We start from the raw sequence: 18,745 nt of genomic DNA, 5'->3' as shown, positions 1-18,745 counted from the left end.
AGGGGAAAGGGAAGGCATCAGCGTCGCATACGAGCTCGGATTCTCCACCGGAAATAGTGGAGAGGTTGGACAGGTCCGACCAGCAGATGAGGGCATTCACCGCCCAGTACCAGCGGAGGAACGATATCAAGGAGAGGGAGCTCGATATGCAGGTCCTGAACGCGGATACGACGCACATGACGGACACACAAATGGCATTGCACGCGTCCATGGTCGCCGACGTGCTCAGGCCTCGTGGTCTAGACTAGGATTTTAATTATGTAATTTTAATGATGGGGTAATATGATGTTTAGGTGTTGTTAATTTTTATGTAATTTTTTTTTATGTTTTAGGTGTTTTAAAATTTTATGTTTAATGGCGTATTTAACTATTAGAAAAATATGTTATTTAAATCATGCAATTAAATTTAAATGAAAAACATAAAAATCAAAACTAATGTTATCAAGTAGGCTATCAAGTAACACCAATACTGCACTACCTACTCAATAACACAACCACTATCAAGTAGGCTATCTAGTAAGCCCATTGCAGATGCTCTTAGAGACTAGAGTACACAAAACCCCACATTTCTTAATCCGGCGGTTTTAATTTAACACATGCGCCGCTAATCTCTCTCTCTTTTCCGCCGTCGACGCCGCTCGTCGAAGCCGCTCGCCTCTTCCATTGGAGCAAATTGCTTACTGCATTTTGCGTTTTGCAGTACCGTTAGAATTGGTCTTAGAGATAAACAGCTGAAGTTAATTCTTCCGCATCGTTTCGTCAGTTCCAATCCGCCGAGTACAAGGTCAGTTGCAATTCGTGGTTCGTTACATCTGAATTTGGGTGAATTTATATTTTTTGTTCGTGATTGGATACTGTGAGGGGGTGAGCTACTGTGTGGAAAGTTTGTTAACTGAGCGGGGAATTTATACCAGGAACTGCTGGAAATCATGGCGGAGAAGGGGAAATCTAGGGGTGAAATTACGCAACGTCGAAGGAGAGAGGGAGGAGATGTTAGGAGCAAAAAGAGGAAGAATTTGAGCTCGAATGGTAAGCATAAGGAGGAGAAAGGCAGTGAGAAGAAGCGCCGGAGTGGACCTCGGCTGCCGAATGCTTTGAAGAAGGAGCTCGAGCGTCTTAATCCGACCCTCAGTGGAGAGGCGTCGGATGGCGATGAAGAGATTGACTCCGATGGTGCAGCTGGCAATGACGTTTATGAAAATGAAGAAGGTGTTGCGGAAGAGGAGTCCTCGAGGAATAGGCGGTATGATCCTGTTGAAAACTATGAGTTTGAGCTTCCTGAAGACTTTGAGGTCTCTCTCTCTATCTATTACGTGCATGAATAGACAAACACATGAAAATTCGCACCATGTTAAAGGAAGGTTGCATGAGGTATCTGTGTTTCAATTATAGGATTGGAAGGTTGCATCTGATGCAGAAGAGGATGATGCTGATGATGATGATGAGGAGGATCCAGGAAGACATGCTCGAATGTTGGAGGAGATTACTGGACTTCGTGCTGATGCTTTTGGAGGTATTTTTCTCTTGCAATTCTCCTTCTAGAATTCGTCGAGGTTCCTTTAGTTTTGATATCATAACATGATGTATGTTGAGCAACTGATTTAGTTTGGCTCTATAATATTTTGGTCGATATTGGTAGTGATGTCCTTGGTATTGGATTTATTTTCCTGAACTCACAAAAATTTGCTTCCCTAATCTAATCCCAGGTAAAAAGAAAAAGGATTTAATCATATCCGAGGCATATCCAGAGTCTGAGTATAATCCCAGTGGTGATATTCTTGATGGTGATGGCCGTATTAGCATTAACGACCTTCTAGACCCATTACATGGCAAGTCTGGCAGCAGCCAACTCAGGAAGGACTTGCGGAGGATGTGGACAAAATCTGATCCTACTCTGGTACCGGTGCGCAAGACCGATAAAGAGAAGATTGAGCGGGAGGAAGCCTATAAACAATCTAAGAAGGATATTACCAAGTGGGAACCTTTGGTCAAGAGGAACAGAGAGGCACCTACGTTGTTTTTTGATGAGGATAAGGACATTGGGTATTCAACTATAGGAGCAATTGCTTCTGAATTTAAACCAAGAACTGATTTTGAGAAGAAAATGGCTTGGTTGGTCAACCAAAGTGAAGTTGCTGAAGCTCACAAAAAAGATGGTGCCAGGCTTCTCGAACTTAACGAGGTATCATGGCTATGTAATACATAACAATCATGAGTTCTCATCCCTGATTCTCTAGAATTTTGTCCTTTCATGTTTTATCGTAGCAAAAAAGCATAAAATTTTATTAAGCAATGCTGCAAATTATATTGCAGATATCCATTGAAGATGTAAAGGAAAGGCAGGAACGGCTTGCAAAAATGCGTGATCTTCTTTTCCGTCATGAATTGAAAGCAAAACGAGTTAAAAAGATAAAGTCCAAAACGTATCACCGGCTGTTGAAGAAAGATAAGGCAAAGTCAGCAGAAGCTTCAATTCGAATGGACCCAGAAGCTGCGAAGGACCATGCCTTTAAGAGAGAGGCCAAAAGGGCTGAGGTAACTTTTTCTATATTTCATAATTGGCTATGACATCTGATTTTTTTTTTTTTTGGATTCCTTGGCATTTGTTCTTCCTGTTCCCAGTGGTATCAGAATTCTTGATCTGAAGAAACCTTTTGTGTGTCAAAACCATTACTTAATGCCTTGATACCTGCAGGAACGTATGACCTTGAAGCATAAAAACAGCACTAAATGGGCTAGGCGAATCTTAAAACGTGGTTTAGACGCCCAAGATGATGCTACCAAAGCAGCCTTTAGTGAGCAACTTAGTCAACATGCTGCTTTGACTAGAAAAATAAATTCTATCAAAGAAAGCAGTGGTAGTGATGATAACAGCGACAGTGATGACAGTGATGTTATGTCAGCTGGTTCAGACCAGGAAGTTGCGGAAAAATTGATCAAGAAGGCTAAGGAGAAGACACTTCAAGTCCTAGAAGGGAATGATGAATTACCTATGCCGGGAGTGCTTTCTTTACCTTTCATGGTAATCTTGGTGCATCTTTCATATCTTCAGTTGACCTCTTAAAATCTTCTGAAATATTGGGTCATTCTTACCGGAATAACTGCCCTCATCTGGTAATGTAGTTGTTGAAGCATAGTCCTTTGCCTTTTATTTTCACAGGTGCGAGGGCTGAAAAAGAGAAAAGAGGCTGTTGATGAAGAAGCAAAACTTGCTCTTGAAGAGTATGAGTCAACTTTGAAGCAGTTGGGTGATACAAGTAAGTTGGGAAGCTCAGAAAAGGATGCCAAGGTTGCCCCAGGTGGTAGGAGGGTGTTTGGTGCTCCTGAAAAGGTGGTTAGTGTAACAAGAAAGAAGGAAAAAATAAATAACTACTATGGTAATAGTGACAGTGAAAGTGATGCTGAGGCCACAGAGGAGAATACTCGACATGATCAAACTGGAAAATCTCTAAAAGAGATGGATATTGACCCTAATTTACTTCGGGAAGAATTTGGTTTTAGTCATGATTCAGTATTTAAGGTGAATATATTTGTTCTCTTCCTCTTCATCAATTTATGTGTTCTTTCTTGTTTATTTGATAGAATATTGCAAATCTTTTCAGTTCGATCAAATGCTCAAGTCATTTGTTTTTTGTGGAACAAGCTATAGAAAAATTAGGCGAACTAATTTATCATTATGATAACCTGTGTAAACCTGAGTCTCTAGGCGAACTAAAATCAATCATTAAGATTTAACAATGTTACTGAATACTATGTTTTTTTTCAAGAAGAGATGTTACTGAATGTGTTGGTTTAAGAGAAGATGACATACGGCCTGAAAGTCACATTTCTATGAAATGCATTGTCATCCATGTTAGATCAGGTAACCCGATTTTGTTGTAAACACTCTGTCTCTAGGTTCCAGCCTTCGTATCTGACTCTAAAAATGATCCTCATCTGATTCCTTTTATTTAGGTTTGCCTTGTAATTCAAGCTACTAGGATTTTCCCCCTAAATATTTCTTTTTAGTATGTGATGTTTGTGTTTGATTCTAGACATGTCCCTTTTCTGATCAATCTTTCTTACATGCAACTATAGCAGGCTCAGGAGATGCTGAAGATCCTGAACCTAAGACTACTTATGAGGTTTCTTATCTATCTTCTGATTCCTGGAAAAAGGTTAGTTCTGTCTGGCTCTGGCTTCTAACTCATGTAAATGTTTGTTAGAGAACCGACTCATTAAATGAAAATCAATGGTTTGGTGATGAATAGGTAAGACAATCATCAGATGCTGTTAAAGGGACTGATGACAACCGAATTGTTTGCAAGCCTGGCATTGTAGCACAAACAGCAGAGGATCCAGAATCTGAGGTATTTTGTTTGAAGATGTAATTGATCTTCTTATTGTGTCAAGTAACGGATTAGTAACTAACTGTCCTAAAAAAAATTGTGAGCAGGGCAACGGTGAAGATTCCGATACAGATAGTGGAGGGGAAATGGTTGATGGAATTTTATCTTCAGGCCACAAGTCTACTTATGAACTTCCATCTCAAGCAGAACTGATACAACGGGCTTTTGCTGGTGATGACGTAGAAGAAGATTTTCTGAAACAAAAAGAGGCCGTGTTGGATGAGGAAAATCCCGAACCAGAAAAGCCCGTATTACTTCCCGGCTGGGGTCAGTGGACTGGCGTACAAAAGAAGAGAGGTTTACCTTCTTGGATGTTGAAAGAGCATGAGGCTGCAAAACAGAAAAGGTCCGAATCCCTGAAGAAGAGGAAGGATGCACATCTTAATAATGTCATCATCTCAGAGAAGCTTGGTAAAAAGGTTAGCCTATCTATCTCTTGTCATTTTCTTAATTGTTGCAATGGGTTATACGTCCTTGTGAAGTAATCTCGATGTTTAGGTCAGATGATCGTAAAAAGTCCATATTTGTTTAGTGCACAAAATGATGATATATTTTATTCTCTCTCGCTTCCAATCACCACCACGTTGTTTGTGATTGAATTACAAATATTTTTTTGTGTGTTTCATGTTGTATTTGGTTTCGTTCATAGGATTGATTATCTTAACAAGGTGTTTTAAACCTCATCAATCTTGTTGCTTCCTTGCATGGAAATGCATCGAGAAGTTCCGACTATCCTCATTCAGTTGGTGGTAGTAAACATCTTGACTGATTACTATTTTGTCCTCGTAGGCTGGAAAACTCCACACGAAGACTCTACCTTATCCTTACACATCAAAGGAAGTTTTCGAACAAAGCATCCGGATGCCAATCGGACCCGAATTCAACCCGGCGACCGCCATTGGAGCCCTCAACCGCCCGGAGGTATTATTCACTGCATTACATTTCGTCCACGCCATACCTCCATCTTGAGATTGAAGATTCATTTTTTTTGGGGTGCTATTTATTGACAGGTGGTGAAGAAAGCCGGTGTCATAATCAAACCAATTGAATATGAGGATGTGAGCGACCACGAGAGAGGCGAAAGCCACAAGCGCAACGCTCAGAAGCAAGGCAAAGCTAACGACAAAAATCGTTCAATGAAAAAGATTACTGTTTAAGTGTAATAGCAAAATTTTGGCAATGATATTGCTGTATATTTTTATTTATTTTAATTTATTGCTTGGTCTATAGGTGTTTTAGTTGGACCAAATTTTGTAGACTTCTATTTAGTGTGACAATGTTGTGTCCATTGAGTGTTCCATGAATTTTAGGGGCTCTCAAAGAGCCTTTTTTCCCACAATGGCGCTCTCTACATCCATAGCCCGGATTTTTAAATTTAATTTTTTATTTTATTTTTATTTCTAATATATATTTTTAAATTAAATATTAAATCTAATAATATAAATTTCATTAAAATTAAAATTTAACACCCGACTCAAAAAAAATTAAAATTTAACACTACAATTAAAAATTTAAATTAAATTAAAATAATAATAAAATTATACATTAATTGAAATTAAAATAATATTAAAATAAAAATAAATCCTACAATAATAAAAATTAAAGTCCTTGACGACGTCAAATTTGTGTGACCATGCTAAGGTGAAACTCCAACTTGGCGAAATTCATTTGCGACGTATCATGGAGTCGGCAAGGTCCCGTTGAGTTTAAAACATTCATGACTTTAATCATGTTTTTCATGGCAATGATTGCTCTTTCTTGCACGCCCAACGACTCTTCATTTTTCTTCCATTTTCTCTTGTCTCTTTTTGACGCATTTTGGCCTTGGGGCCTCGTTGTCATACTCGGCTCGCTAGAAGATGTCATGGGGAGACTGTCCAATCCCTTCGAATGTTTGGAAGAGTGAACATCCGAGCCGATAGAAGCGAATCTTTGAGATTAGCGGAGCACACGCCAAGCGTGAGAATATTTGAACTGACGCCAAGCTCGGAGGCATAAATCTCTTGAACTTGATCAATGATTTGATCATCACTCATGCCACTTCACCAATTGCTACTCCTACACCTCGACTTTCTTTTGAATGCGTTGGAATTACGACTTGATTTGCTTCACATCGCGTTAAAGGGTGTTGGGAAGTCGTTGCTCATTGTACGTCGTGACGATGCTTCCCAATAGACGAGAGCCTTTTGATCGGTTACGTTGACAACACTTAGAGTAGCCTCGGCCCACAAGTTGCATATGAGTATCGTCTCCTTCGGAGTATAGTTGCTTCGTTGTTCATCATCGTCGGCATGGATGCTTAGAAAGCTCTAACGAACAAATTTTGGATTGGTTAGTGACAGAGCCGGATTTTAAGGATGTTGTTTCACCAATTTCACCAACAACGCTCTATTGTTTTTTTTATCACAATAGAAGGAAAGCGATGCAACGGCTATTCACAGAAAAAAAGGAAGAAAAAAAAAAGAACATTGAACATGCAAAATTGGCCCTCCCAATTCTTTTTATATTAGTATTTAATTTATGCAATTTTTGGATTGGATGTGTACATAATGTGTCCTCTCTCCTCTTCGAATCAGGTGCACTAAAACATGTCCCTCCGCCGGGCTCAACAACGAAAATCCACCGTGCCTCCGGTTGGGGGCTCAACAACAGCAGCAGACTCACGCGAGCGTGCTCGGCGAGTCCCACTGTGGGTGCCCTAACATCTGGGGAGCAACAGGTTCACACGAGCCTAGAGTCCCACTGTGTGTACCCTAACATAGGTTCACACGAGCCTACTCGGTGAGTCTCGCTATGGGTGCCCTAAAAGGCAATTCGTAATGGGTGGTATATTTTAAAAACAAAATGGGCACTAGAGAATTTGAAGCTCTTTAAACAACAGAAAGACCACGACGAAAAGAAGTCAAACTTGAACGGGGAAATTCATGTACCAACACAAACTTGAACGGGGAAATCATACTTCGAAATTATCAAAAGTAAATACTATAATATAAAAATCTAGAAAAAATGTGGCAAGCAAAACTTTCATAATGTTTATACCAGAGAGAAATATTTGTTCTCAATACAAACCCTAACAAAATTAGGTTCAAAGGACACAAAAGCAGATAAAAAATAACAAAATAGTGCCTATGTCTCAAACACGCTTCTTCTCTAAAACACCAACTCATGTGGTTTCATGCCGGCCTTCAACGAGAACCTCGCCCCCAAATAAGCCTTCAAATCTGGGACAGCCTCCAAAGCCTTTAACAATGGGGCATCAACAGCCTTCTGGTCATCCTTCTTCTCCGCTGGGAGTGTGTTCTTCTCCTACATTTATCAAACCATGCACCATTAGAACTAAAAAATATTGACTCAAGAATCAATCATGAGTTGTGAATAGGATGAGGAAACAAACCTGTTTCTCAGCCTCAAAGAACTCATTCTCTCCTTTCTTTTTCTTCTTCTCAACTTGCTTGCCAAAGTACTTGTCGTCAAACTTGGAGATATCCACACCAGAAATGTCGACCTTTGTGGAGGTTCCAATAACATAGGCCTGGTTGACACGTCTTAGAGGAACACCATTGACCTTGTAGGGACCTGCAGTAACATTAGAAACAAATAAATGACCACAGTTGAAAAGTATCTTGATCTTCATTTACAGATGTACTCATTATTATCATCACACAACAACAACATGCAATAATAGTAGATGATCAGAAGCAAGTGGAGTAACCACATAGAAATGGAATTGGTGCAAACAATGATTTACCTCTAGACTGGGCTAATTCCTCGAAGACTATAAAATCGACAGACCAGAATTCTAATTGGGTAACGTAAACATGTATTCATAAATGTAATTCTCATGGCAAGTCCCAAGAGGTAATCGTGGCAACCCACTACCCAAGGCAATAGGATATGAGAGCAACCCCTCCGGAAAAAGTGAGAGGTCAACCAAAACAGAAGACCAAAACACAGAATCAACAGAAGGGGTTTGCTGTTTGATGATTAAATCACTTGGGCAATACAAGAATTTAAGATATCTCGCCCCAAATGGTGAATCATCACATGAGTCCTAAACCTACACAGACAAAGCATAGTCAAACCTACACATCTTCTCCATTCATCAAGCACTGGATTCCATTTTAAAGTTGTTCCATTTTATCTACACATCAAGAAGCACAGTGCAAATTAAGGGGGAAAAAGCTTAAATCTAACAGTTCAAAGAGTAAATCTAACAGTTCATCAAGCACTGGATTCCATTTTATCTACACATCAAGAAGCACAGTGAAAATTAAGGGGGAAAAAAGCTTAAATCTAACAGTTAGTAACACACCAAACAGCTTAGACTGGGCATATATATGCTAAGCGCAAGACTGAAGCAAGAACTGTTTAAAATAGAATAGTAATTTATTTCTCATGGCAAATCAAAGAGAGAATTGCGGGAACCCACTCCCCAAGACAATAGGATAGGAGAACACTACATCCGGAAAAGTGGGAGCCACCCAAATTGTTAGCTCGCCACAGCATCAACAGAAGGGCTTGCTGTTCAACGATTCAAATTTACTTGGGCAATACTAGAACTGAAAATTTCGCCCCAAAAAGAGAATCGCCACAAAACTAACCGACACACATACAACAGAAACACTAACACTTGTTTCATATAAAAGGCAGTCAAAAAGCTTGCAAATTTTTCACTACGAAAAACAGTGAAAATTTGTGATTAAAAAAAACTTTGTTTATTGCGGCAATCAATGCAAATTAGGCAGCAAATTTCAACAACAGATTCATTCAAATCACGAAGCAGCTAATAATGTATCTAACCAATCAACCGATCAAAACGAACTCGAACATAAAAGGAAGAAATGGAATACAAAATTACAGATATTTCAAACATTTAAAAGAAATCTCACCAGTGACAAGCAGTAATCCAGAAGTGAGCTGCTTCAAGAACACAACTCTCTTTCCCTTAAACCTCCCGGTCAAAATAATCAATACTGTCCCAGGAGTAACACTCGCCCTAAAACAAACAAATCAGCACAAATCCGTAAAAAACTATGTGGGCAAACACCAACACAAACCATAAAAAAAAAAAAAAAAAAAAATTATAGAAAAAAACCTGAGCTTGGTGGGCTTAGGCTTGCGCTTGTTGGAGAGCGGCTTCTTGATGTCATCAGCGGGGTAAAATTTGGGCTGTTTTTCCTCGACGACGGCGCCGGCCTCTTGCTTGGCGTGGACTGGGAATTTGCCACCGTTTTTGGCCTTAATTGCCCAGAGGCCGCGCTTGTGGTACATCTGTGAGCGAGAGACCTTGTGGACTCCGGGAATGAGCTCCGGATTGCGAGTCTTCTGCTTCGGCGCCATTGCAGCAGCTGCAGCTCACTACTTTCTGTGTGTGTATGATTTAGCGCAGGCGAGGTAGGAAATGTGAAGCAAAAACCCTAGCTTGATTTATATGCGCTTCAAACCTAATTGAGCCCTTGTTTTGTTGGGCCATTCTTGGGCTTTATTTAAGTTGTTATTATGGGCCGATACTTGGGCCTAGTTTGGAATTGTAGATTCAATGGACTCAAAATAGAGCTACATTTCACGCACATTAGGTTACTCACATAGTCGATCCTCTGCTTAGAGCTGAAATTTCTTACTAATCAAGTTACGTTTTGTCGTCGTTAAACATTCATGTTTTGGTATCATTATAAATGTACGCATAATTTGTAGCCTTGTTAGATTTCAAGAAATTTTCAATTCAACAGTTTTTCGAGTTGAATTTTTTTGACTTTGGCTCCTCCCAAGATATATAAGAGTTGAAATATTTTGACTTTTGCTTGTCCGAAAATATATTTTTGCATCCGCCAAAGAGTTTATGGACTTTCGTAGAGTGGTGGATAGAACTGCAGTAGGTTTTATTTTCAATTTCTGATTTGATTGGTGAAAAAAAAACGAAAAAAGAAGGAAGAGTTCTTGAGCATTTAGGGATACTAGAGTTATACTAACTTATTAGGTTTGATTTTAAGTATTTTCGGTTGAATCTATCAAAAGAGAATAAAGTATTCATATTCTTTATTGAAATATAATGAACTAGTTATCGATGATTAACAACAAAGCAACTAATATCCAAAATATGGAAGAGCCAAAAGGTAAGTAAAATTAACCTCGAAAATATGAGCCAACATCCATGAACAGGGAGCAAACAAGTGAGTGCATTTGATTGGTTTAGTAAAACAAAAAAAGACAAAAAATGTAAAAAGTTGTCCAATAAACTCATTAGAGATTCAATCCAATGCAGAATTCTACACAAGAAGGAAATAGGAGCATTGATAGACAGGAAACATGTCCTCTTCAATTATCTCGAAACAATACTGATTATTATCTTCTTTTGTCTTGTGTTCAGCTTCTCTCGGACAGAGTCAAAAGAAAGAGATAGCATTCATGAAATCAATGCAATAAATCGCTACGTTATTTGAGTAAAAGCGAAGCAGAATTCCTGGCAATACCTTCTCTGAGTAGACAAGAGGCAAATATATGGAAATGGAAGCCGAAATCCTATGAAAACATGCTGTGAAGTTGTCGTTGCTTTATTCATCTCCAGCCTGCAATAAGTAAATTCATTTATTCAAAATGCACATAAGGATGGAATATGAGGCGAACAAGATGCAAAAATTCATATACGATCAATCACAATAACAAGTGGAAAAGGAAAACAAAGGAAGCAATAGTAACATTTAACACTATTACAAAGACATTACGAGAAACAGAAAAACCAAACTCACATTATAAGACCGACTGTCTAGGAACCATTCTCATCTACTTCCAGTTACCCACTAATCTCAAATTTATGACTCATTCAAGGATTTGCACACTGTTGAGAATAAAAAAGTTAGTCAAAAAGATAAAGTTAGTCAAAAGATGTTGTAGGAATATTCATGATGTTGTAGGGATCCTCATGATGTTGTAGGGATCCTCATGATGTTGTAGGAATATTCATGATGTTGTAGGGATCCTCATGATGTTGTAGAATATCAGCTCACTTTCTAAACACTATAAAAGGGGATGATTGTATCAGCAGGAAAAATCAAGAAAAAAGAAATACAAGAACAATATTCAAGAAACAAATTCTCTCTATGATGATAACATGTTTTTTAACATGGTATCAAAGCGGGTTAAATCCTTGAAACTCAGAAAATTATCATCATAGTTTCCAAATCCCTTACTCAATCCCTTTTTTTTTTTTTTTTTTTTTTTTTTTCGATCAAACCTGTTCTTATCTCACGCTGTTTCACCTGAAAACAAACCACAAAACAAAACATGTCAGAAGAAACCCAAATTACCGATCCAAAAACAACAGCCTCACAAGAATTATCACTACAGATTGCAAATTTAGTGCAAAACTCAAACACAATCTCGCTGGGAATCAAGCTTGATGGCAATAACTACGCCCTATGGGCTCGCCTCATGAAGGTGGCCATAGGGAGTAGAGGGAAATCCGGCCACATCACCGGCCGACCACCACCTCCAAAAACAACGGATCCCGACTACTACAAATGGGAGGAAACAGATCTATCAGTTTTTTCATGGCTCATACAAAACATGGAAACAAAGTTAGTGGTGAACTTTGCTCAACACCAAACGGCAAAAGCTGTCTGGGATAGCCTCGCTATCACCTATGGAAGCGGGGTCGATCCTTTTCAGATTTACGACCTTGAAGTTAAGGCCAACAAAGTAAGCCAAGGAGTACTTACTCTGGAGGATTATTGGAACGAACTGCAGGCGATTTGGCTCACCATCGATCGAAGGGAGCCGGATCCTCTCGGGTGTTGTGAAGAAGGAATCAATAAATACCGGAAATTAATCGAGAACCGGAGACTCTATCAATTCCTCTCTGGGTTGGATCGGAAATACGATAACATCCGGCGAGACATCCTCAAAGAAACACCCATTCCCTCAGCCGAATCGGCTTTCTCAAAAGTAAGACGAGAGGCCGCCCGGCTACAGATCCTGCAGCCGGCAACCAACTCTACCGAAAATAAAGGCTCATCATCGGGAGAAATAGGGGCTGGACTCGCCTCCTCCCGCCACCACTCTGGAACCAGCGGCCGACCACCCCACGCTGCCAGCACCTCCGGCGGCAGAGGTCCCGGCTTACCATTTTCGAAACCAAAAAGGGAGGACAAATCGAAGCTCATTTGCACAAACTGTGGAATGACGAGGCACACCAAAGAAGGGTGCTTTCGACTCATCGGCTACCCCGAATGGTGGGAAGCAAAAGGGAAGGCGGCGGCCGGCGTTGATGGCCGAGAGACCGCCGGATCGGCGGTAGCCGTGGGTGGAGCCGAGAGTTCCGAGAGAGGCGTGAGTTCCGAGAGAGGCGTAACCGCGACCACCTTCCCAGGCCGAGATGGCCGAGGAAACAGCAGGCTGTCGACTGCCGGAGCCTATGCCGGCGTTAATGGAGGCGGAACCGAGAGAGGAAAGGAGGAATCAGCGGCTGATTTCAGTCAAAGGGAGAGAGAGGCGAGATTGTTCGGTCAAAGGGAGGAAATATTAGGTATAGGGTTTGATGAATATCCATCAAACCCTCCCATTTTTGCCTTCTCTCAATCTCAGTCCCCTATTTTTCGAAAATTACAAAAGAAACCCCATTTTTTTGAGTCTAGTCCCTCAAGTTTAGGGAAATCCCAGAATAAACCCCATGTTATTCAAAACAGCCCCACAGTTATGCAAAAGTCTAATTTTGACCCTAAACTTTGTGAAAATTCGAAAAAAACCCCTACTGCATGTCAAGTCTCAAATAAACAAATCAGTAGGAACAAAAATTGGATTTTTGATTGTGGGGCTACAGACACTATGACTTTTGATAAATCAGATATACTTGAGTCATCAAAATCCTTTAGAACTCATGTGCAAACTGCTAATGGTGACTTAACTCAAGTAGAAGGGGCCGGAAATATAGAAATTACCCCAACCTTGCGATTATCCAATTGTCTATATGTGCCGTCCCTATCTCATAAGTTGTTGTCAATTAGTCATGTTACCAAAGAACTCAATTGTACCATGCTAATGCATCATCACTTCTGTTTTCTTCAGGATATCAGGACGGGGGAGATTATTGGGCGTGGCACTGAGAAAAATGGACTGTACTATGTGGATGAGATTGCTCAAAAAGGCAATGTGATGCTGGCTCACGGAACTGCAAACCGGGAAGCTTGGCTTTGGCATCGTCGGTTAGGACATCCTTCCACGGGATACCTTAAACTTTTATTTCCAAAATTACTCCAAAGTGATACTCTTTCTTGTGAAACTTGTATCTTAGCTAAAAGCCATAGACAATCTTTCAAATCAAATGATACACAAGTGAACTCTATGTTTTCTTTAGTTCATTCTGACGTTTGGGGTCCTTCGCCCGTGATAGGGGGACAAGGTTTTAAATATTTTTTGCTATTTATTGATGATTGCACTAGGATGACATGGGTATATTTTTTAAAACACAAATCTGAAGTTTTTGAAAAATTTACTCATTTCCATACTATGGCTCAAACTCAGTTTCAGAAAAACATACAAACCCTTAGAACCGACAATGGGGGGGAATTTGTTAATAATTCCATGAAAATTTTTTGTCAAACAAAAGGGATTATTCATCAAACTACTTGCCCCCACACTCCTGAACAAAACGGAGTTGCCGAAAGAAAAAAACCGAATTTTACTTGAAATGACTCGTTCTATGATGATTGAGTCTCATGTTCCCTCCTCGTTTTGGCCCGAGGCTGTGGCAACCTCGGTTTACCTTGTTAACCGTCTCCCTACTAGGACTCTTAAACTTAAAACCCCATTACAGAAATTGTCTACCCTGGCTTCCATACCTATTGCCCTTACACTTCAACCACGGGTCTTTGGGTGCTCTGTTTTCGTTCACATTCCTAAACATGAACGCACCAAACTCTCTCCTTGTGCAGTCAAGTGTGTGTTTGTAGGATATGGGGTTAATCAAAAAGGATATAGGTGTTACAATTCCAAAACCCGTCAAATTATCACCACCATGAACTGTGATTTCCTTGAAACTGAGTATTTTTATAGTAACCACCTTACCAGTCAGGGGGAGAGTGAGAGTGAGATTGACTTGTTAAGTTGGTTACCAATGCCAAACAGCCCGGAAGCAGATCCAACAGAAAAAGTTAACCTTGCCACAGAGCAAACTCCATCCACTACTGTACAAAGTCCGCCTCCTCAGCCAATATCTCCTCCGCCGCTGGTATCTGAGGTAAACACCCCTGAACTTACCACTGAGATTTATGGTTTCACTGATCATATGTCTCAAGATGTTGAAAGGAATCAGGAAGAGAATCAATGCCTTGTTGAAAGGGATCATGAGGAGAGTACAACAAATGAAGGTACAAAGGGATATGTTCTACCACCCAGGAGTACTCGGGGTATCCCTCCCAAACGGTATTCCCCGGAAAAGTTTGGGAAGAATTCTCGGTACGCAATTGGGAATGTAGCAAAAGGAAACATATCCAAAACCGCCGCAGCTTATGAGGCGGCCCTGTATGATGAAGAAATACCACAAACAGCAGAACAGGCTCTGAAAAGTAAACACTGGAGAGATGCCATGAAGAAAGAAATAAGTGCACTGAATCGAAACCATACATGGGAGAAGTGTAGACTACCAAAAGGGAAGAAAACTGTAGGATGCAGATGGGTCTTCACAATCAAAAGGAGATCGGATGGATCTATTGAGCGTTACAAAGCTCGATTGGTCGCAAAAGGATACACACAGATGTATGGAATCGACTATGAGGAGACCTTCTCACCTGTTGCAAAGATGAACACTGTCAGAGTGCTCATCTCAATTGCTGCTAATAAGGACTGGGATCTTCATCAGTTCGATGTTACAAATGCTTTCCTACATGGAGAGCTTGAAGAAGAAAGAGAAGTCTACATGGAGGTGCCTCAAGGCTTTTCAGGAGATTTTGGAGAGGGTGAAGTTTGCAAGTTGAAGAAAACCTTATATGGGCTCAAGCAGTCTCCTAGAGCTTGGTTTGGAAGATTCACCGCAGCCATGAAGAAGTTTGGGTACCAGCAAAGCAACTCAGATCACACCTTATTCTTAAAGAAACGAGGTGATCTAATCTCTTGTTTGGTTATTTATGTTGATGACATGATTATAACAGGGGATGACACAGAGGAGATTCAAAAGTTGAAAGAAAGCTTGTTCAAAGAGTTCGAAATGAAGGACTTAGGAAAACTAAAATACTTCCTCGGAATTGAAGTTCTCAGATCAAAGAAGGGGATCTTCATCAACCAGAAGAAGTATACTCTAGATCTCCTAGCTGAAACTGGGATGCTAGATTGCAAGCCAGCAGAAACTCCTATGATCGTAAATCATGGGCTACAAATTGTGGAAGGAGCTCAGTTAGCCGATCGAGGACAATATCAGCGTCTGGTAGGGAAACTTATCTATCTTTCCCATACTCGACCTGACATTGCTTATGCTGTTGGTGTTGTTAGCCAATTCATGCACCAACCACAGGCTGACCACATGGAAGCTGCGCTCAGAATCGTGAGATATTTGAAGAAGACTTTTGACTATGGAGTGCTGTTCAAGAAGACTGAACACCTCGAGGTACAAGCTTACACAGATGCTGACTGGGCTGGAAACCCAGTAGACAGGAAGTCAACAGCTGGATACTTTGCATTCATCGGAGGGAATCTTGTCTCATGGAGGAGTAAGAAACAAAAGGTGGTAGCTCTCTCAAGTGCAGAATCAGAATTCAGAGGGATCAAGAGTGGGTTAACCGAAGTCCTTTGGCTAAGAAGATTGTTGATGGAATTAGGACTTCACTCAACAAAGACGTGTCAAATGTACTGCGACAACAAGGCTGCCATCAGCATATCTGAAAACCCAGTTCAACATGACAGAACTAAACATGTCGAAGTGGATAGGCACTTCATCAAGGAAAAGATTGAGGAAAAGATTGTGGAGCTCCCGTTCGTGAGGTCCGAAGATCAACTCGCTGATATCCTAACCAAAGCTGTAGATTTCAAAAGTTTCTCAGAAGTGCTTTCCAAGTTGAGTATCGGAAATCCCGTCACTCAACTTGAGGGGGAGTGTTGAGAATAAAAAAGTTAGTCAAAAAGATAAAGTTAGTCAAAAGATGTTGTAGGAATATTCATGATGTTGTAGGGATCCTCATGATGTTGTAGGGATCCTCATGATGTTGTAGGAATATTCATGATGTTGTAGGGATCCTCATGATGTTGTAGGGATCCTCATGATGTTGTAGAATATCAGCTCCCTTTCTAAACACTATAAAAGGGGATGATTGTATCAGCAGGAAAAATCAAGAAAAAAGAAATACAAGAACAATATTCAAGAAACAAATTCTCTCTATGATGATAACATGTTTTTTAACACAACCAAAAATAGATGCATAATATTATAAGAAAGTCAGAAACATCCAAACTTCTACTAGAGCATAGATAAATTTGTCCCGACGAATCCAAAGTATCCACAGATTATGATATCTGGATGTCATTGTTTACCAATAAATGCAGACACACCACAAAAAAAAAAAATTCATAGACCATCTCTATTCACTTATTGAGCTCAAGTGTATACAATGCTAATTTCATACCAACGGACCCGAAAAAAGAAATAGAATAGTGCATCCGAACTCTTGTTAACCAGAAACTCATGAATTACTACCTTGAATAGAACATGTTAAAATCAATGTCACGTCTTCACAAACGGCAACATAATTTCATTCAAGGAACATTCATATCTCCAAATGAAAGTGATACAACCTGTGACTGGTACATCACGAAAAGCAGAATTTTCACTTACTTACCTCGGGCAGAGAAGTCGATTTTGGTGCAGCTGTATTAAATTTATGAGCACATTCAGAGTATGCAGAGCCGATCCCCACCCCAGCACCAAATGCTACCGAAGCCCAGCGTGTTACAGGACTTCCTGGTGCAACATTCAACATAGCTGACTGATTGGTGAAACTGATCGATAAACTAATTCACGTGAATATGCATCAAAGACATTGGTAAGAAAATGCAAAAAGAGAAAATGGATCTTTCTCTGCATCATTGAAAAACTCTCCTAATCACAATACTCTATAACAAAATGTTGAATTGGAGAAACAAAATCAGCATGAAGTCTGAATTCTACATTAACAATCATTTACTTCCAAAAAACAAAATCAGCATACATTCTGCATTCTACATTAGCAACACTTGGAAAAAACAAAATCATACACAAACACATAATCATTTCACAACAGATTAGTCTACTATGCACATGACAACACGATCTACTCCCATTTGCATACATTCTCTTCCTCACTAGAACACAAAACCTAGCTACCAAATTATCGAGCTCAAAACACCAAAACCACAAATTTCGCAACATCAACGACTAACAAAACTAAAAACACGTAAATTTGAGAGGGAACACTCTCAGAAAAAAAGAAGTCCGGCGAAACCGCCGGCGAATGACGAGTACGCGAAGCGGCGGACGCTCAAATCAACACAGACATCCCATTTCGCATTCAAATTGTATGTCTCTGGAATCTCAACTCTGTTTTCAACCATTTTGAATGGTTTTCAACAAAATCGCTACAATTCCTTCCGACTTTTGACTCTGGAATCTATCTCCCTCTCAATCAACAACGAAATTCTCTCCGATTTCAACTGAGGGTTACGCTATGTGTCCGGATTTCTAAATTTTTCCGCTTTTCTTTTTCCATTGGCCTCTGAAAATTTTATTTTTTTGATTTTCTTTATTTTTTATTTTAAAAAAAAATCCGTTAGTTTTTAATTTGTTTGGGCCTTAATAGATCTTTCAGCGTTAGTAAGAGTCATTAGGCCCAAAAAAGAGTAATAGATTTATTTCCCCAAATAAAAGAGTAACAGATTTTTTTATGATCATATTTAGTTTAGGATAAATATTACTTTATATCCCAATGTATTAGCATTTTAATAACTATCGTTTGAATAAGTGCATAGAAGTATTCAACGTATCAATTTTTTCTTATTTTTGTCCCGAAAAATTTCCGGGGACGTGGATCGACGAAAAGCCAAATATGCATATTATGTGGCTTTGTTGGACTGAAAGAAAAATAAATTGATTACAGGTCTTGCATCGCTCCTATATTTGCTGCTCGGCTGAGATAGAGAGGGAAAAAGTTTGGTGGTGGTGACCGTTTGGCAGAGAGATAAGGCAGTGGAAGTGTTGCTGCTGCTGTGGCGAAGCGGCGACGACGACGACTTTGACAAGCAGTTATGACCAGAATCAAGAGAGAGGAAAGAGGATAAAACTGGGGATCTCTTTGTTAGGGCTCGTCTCTTTTCCGGAAGAAGATGGCCGATATGATTTGTAG

The 18,745-nt window shown here is 39.9% G+C and overlaps 2 protein-coding genes and 1 pseudogene across 2 annotated transcripts; 1 reads left to right on the top strand and 2 right to left on the bottom strand.

Moving 5' to 3' along the window:
- Positions 1-484: 484 nt before the first annotated feature.
- On the top strand, positions 485-5,729 carry LOC131023240 (uncharacterized). Its single transcript, XM_057952781.1, has 13 exons — positions 485-784; positions 915-1,292; positions 1,393-1,513; positions 1,707-2,182; positions 2,314-2,535; positions 2,696-3,022; positions 3,161-3,626; positions 3,858-3,862; positions 4,035-4,157; positions 4,251-4,349; positions 4,436-4,807; positions 5,178-5,309; positions 5,399-5,729. The coding sequence occupies exons 2-13, from the start codon at positions 930-932 to the stop codon at positions 5,543-5,545; spliced, it is 2,853 nt and encodes a 950-aa protein (XP_057808764.1). The 5' UTR covers positions 485-784; positions 915-929; the 3' UTR covers positions 5,546-5,729.
- Positions 5,730-7,397: 1,668 nt separating this feature from the next.
- On the bottom strand, positions 7,398-9,854 carry LOC131019620 (60S ribosomal protein L6-like). Its single transcript, XM_057948211.1, has 4 exons — positions 9,484-9,854; positions 9,278-9,384; positions 7,783-7,964; positions 7,398-7,694 (listed from the first exon to the last, which is right to left on the bottom strand). Exons 1-4 carry the CDS (start codon positions 9,726-9,728, stop codon positions 7,539-7,541), a joined length of 690 nt encoding a protein of 229 aa, XP_057804194.1. The 5' UTR covers positions 9,729-9,854; the 3' UTR covers positions 7,398-7,538.
- A 691-nt stretch (positions 9,855-10,545) lies between these two features.
- Positions 10,546-18,141, bottom strand: LOC131019619 (MICOS complex subunit MIC10-like; annotated as a pseudogene).
- Between the last annotated feature and the right edge of the window lie 604 nt (positions 18,142-18,745).

Source organism: Salvia miltiorrhiza, chromosome 4, assembly GCF_028751815.1.
Source record: "Salvia miltiorrhiza cultivar Shanhuang (shh) chromosome 4, IMPLAD_Smil_shh, whole genome shotgun sequence".
NCBI classification, from domain to species: domain Eukaryota; kingdom Viridiplantae; phylum Streptophyta; class Magnoliopsida; order Lamiales; family Lamiaceae; genus Salvia; species Salvia miltiorrhiza.
This window is presented reverse-complemented; position numbering and strand designations above follow the sequence as displayed.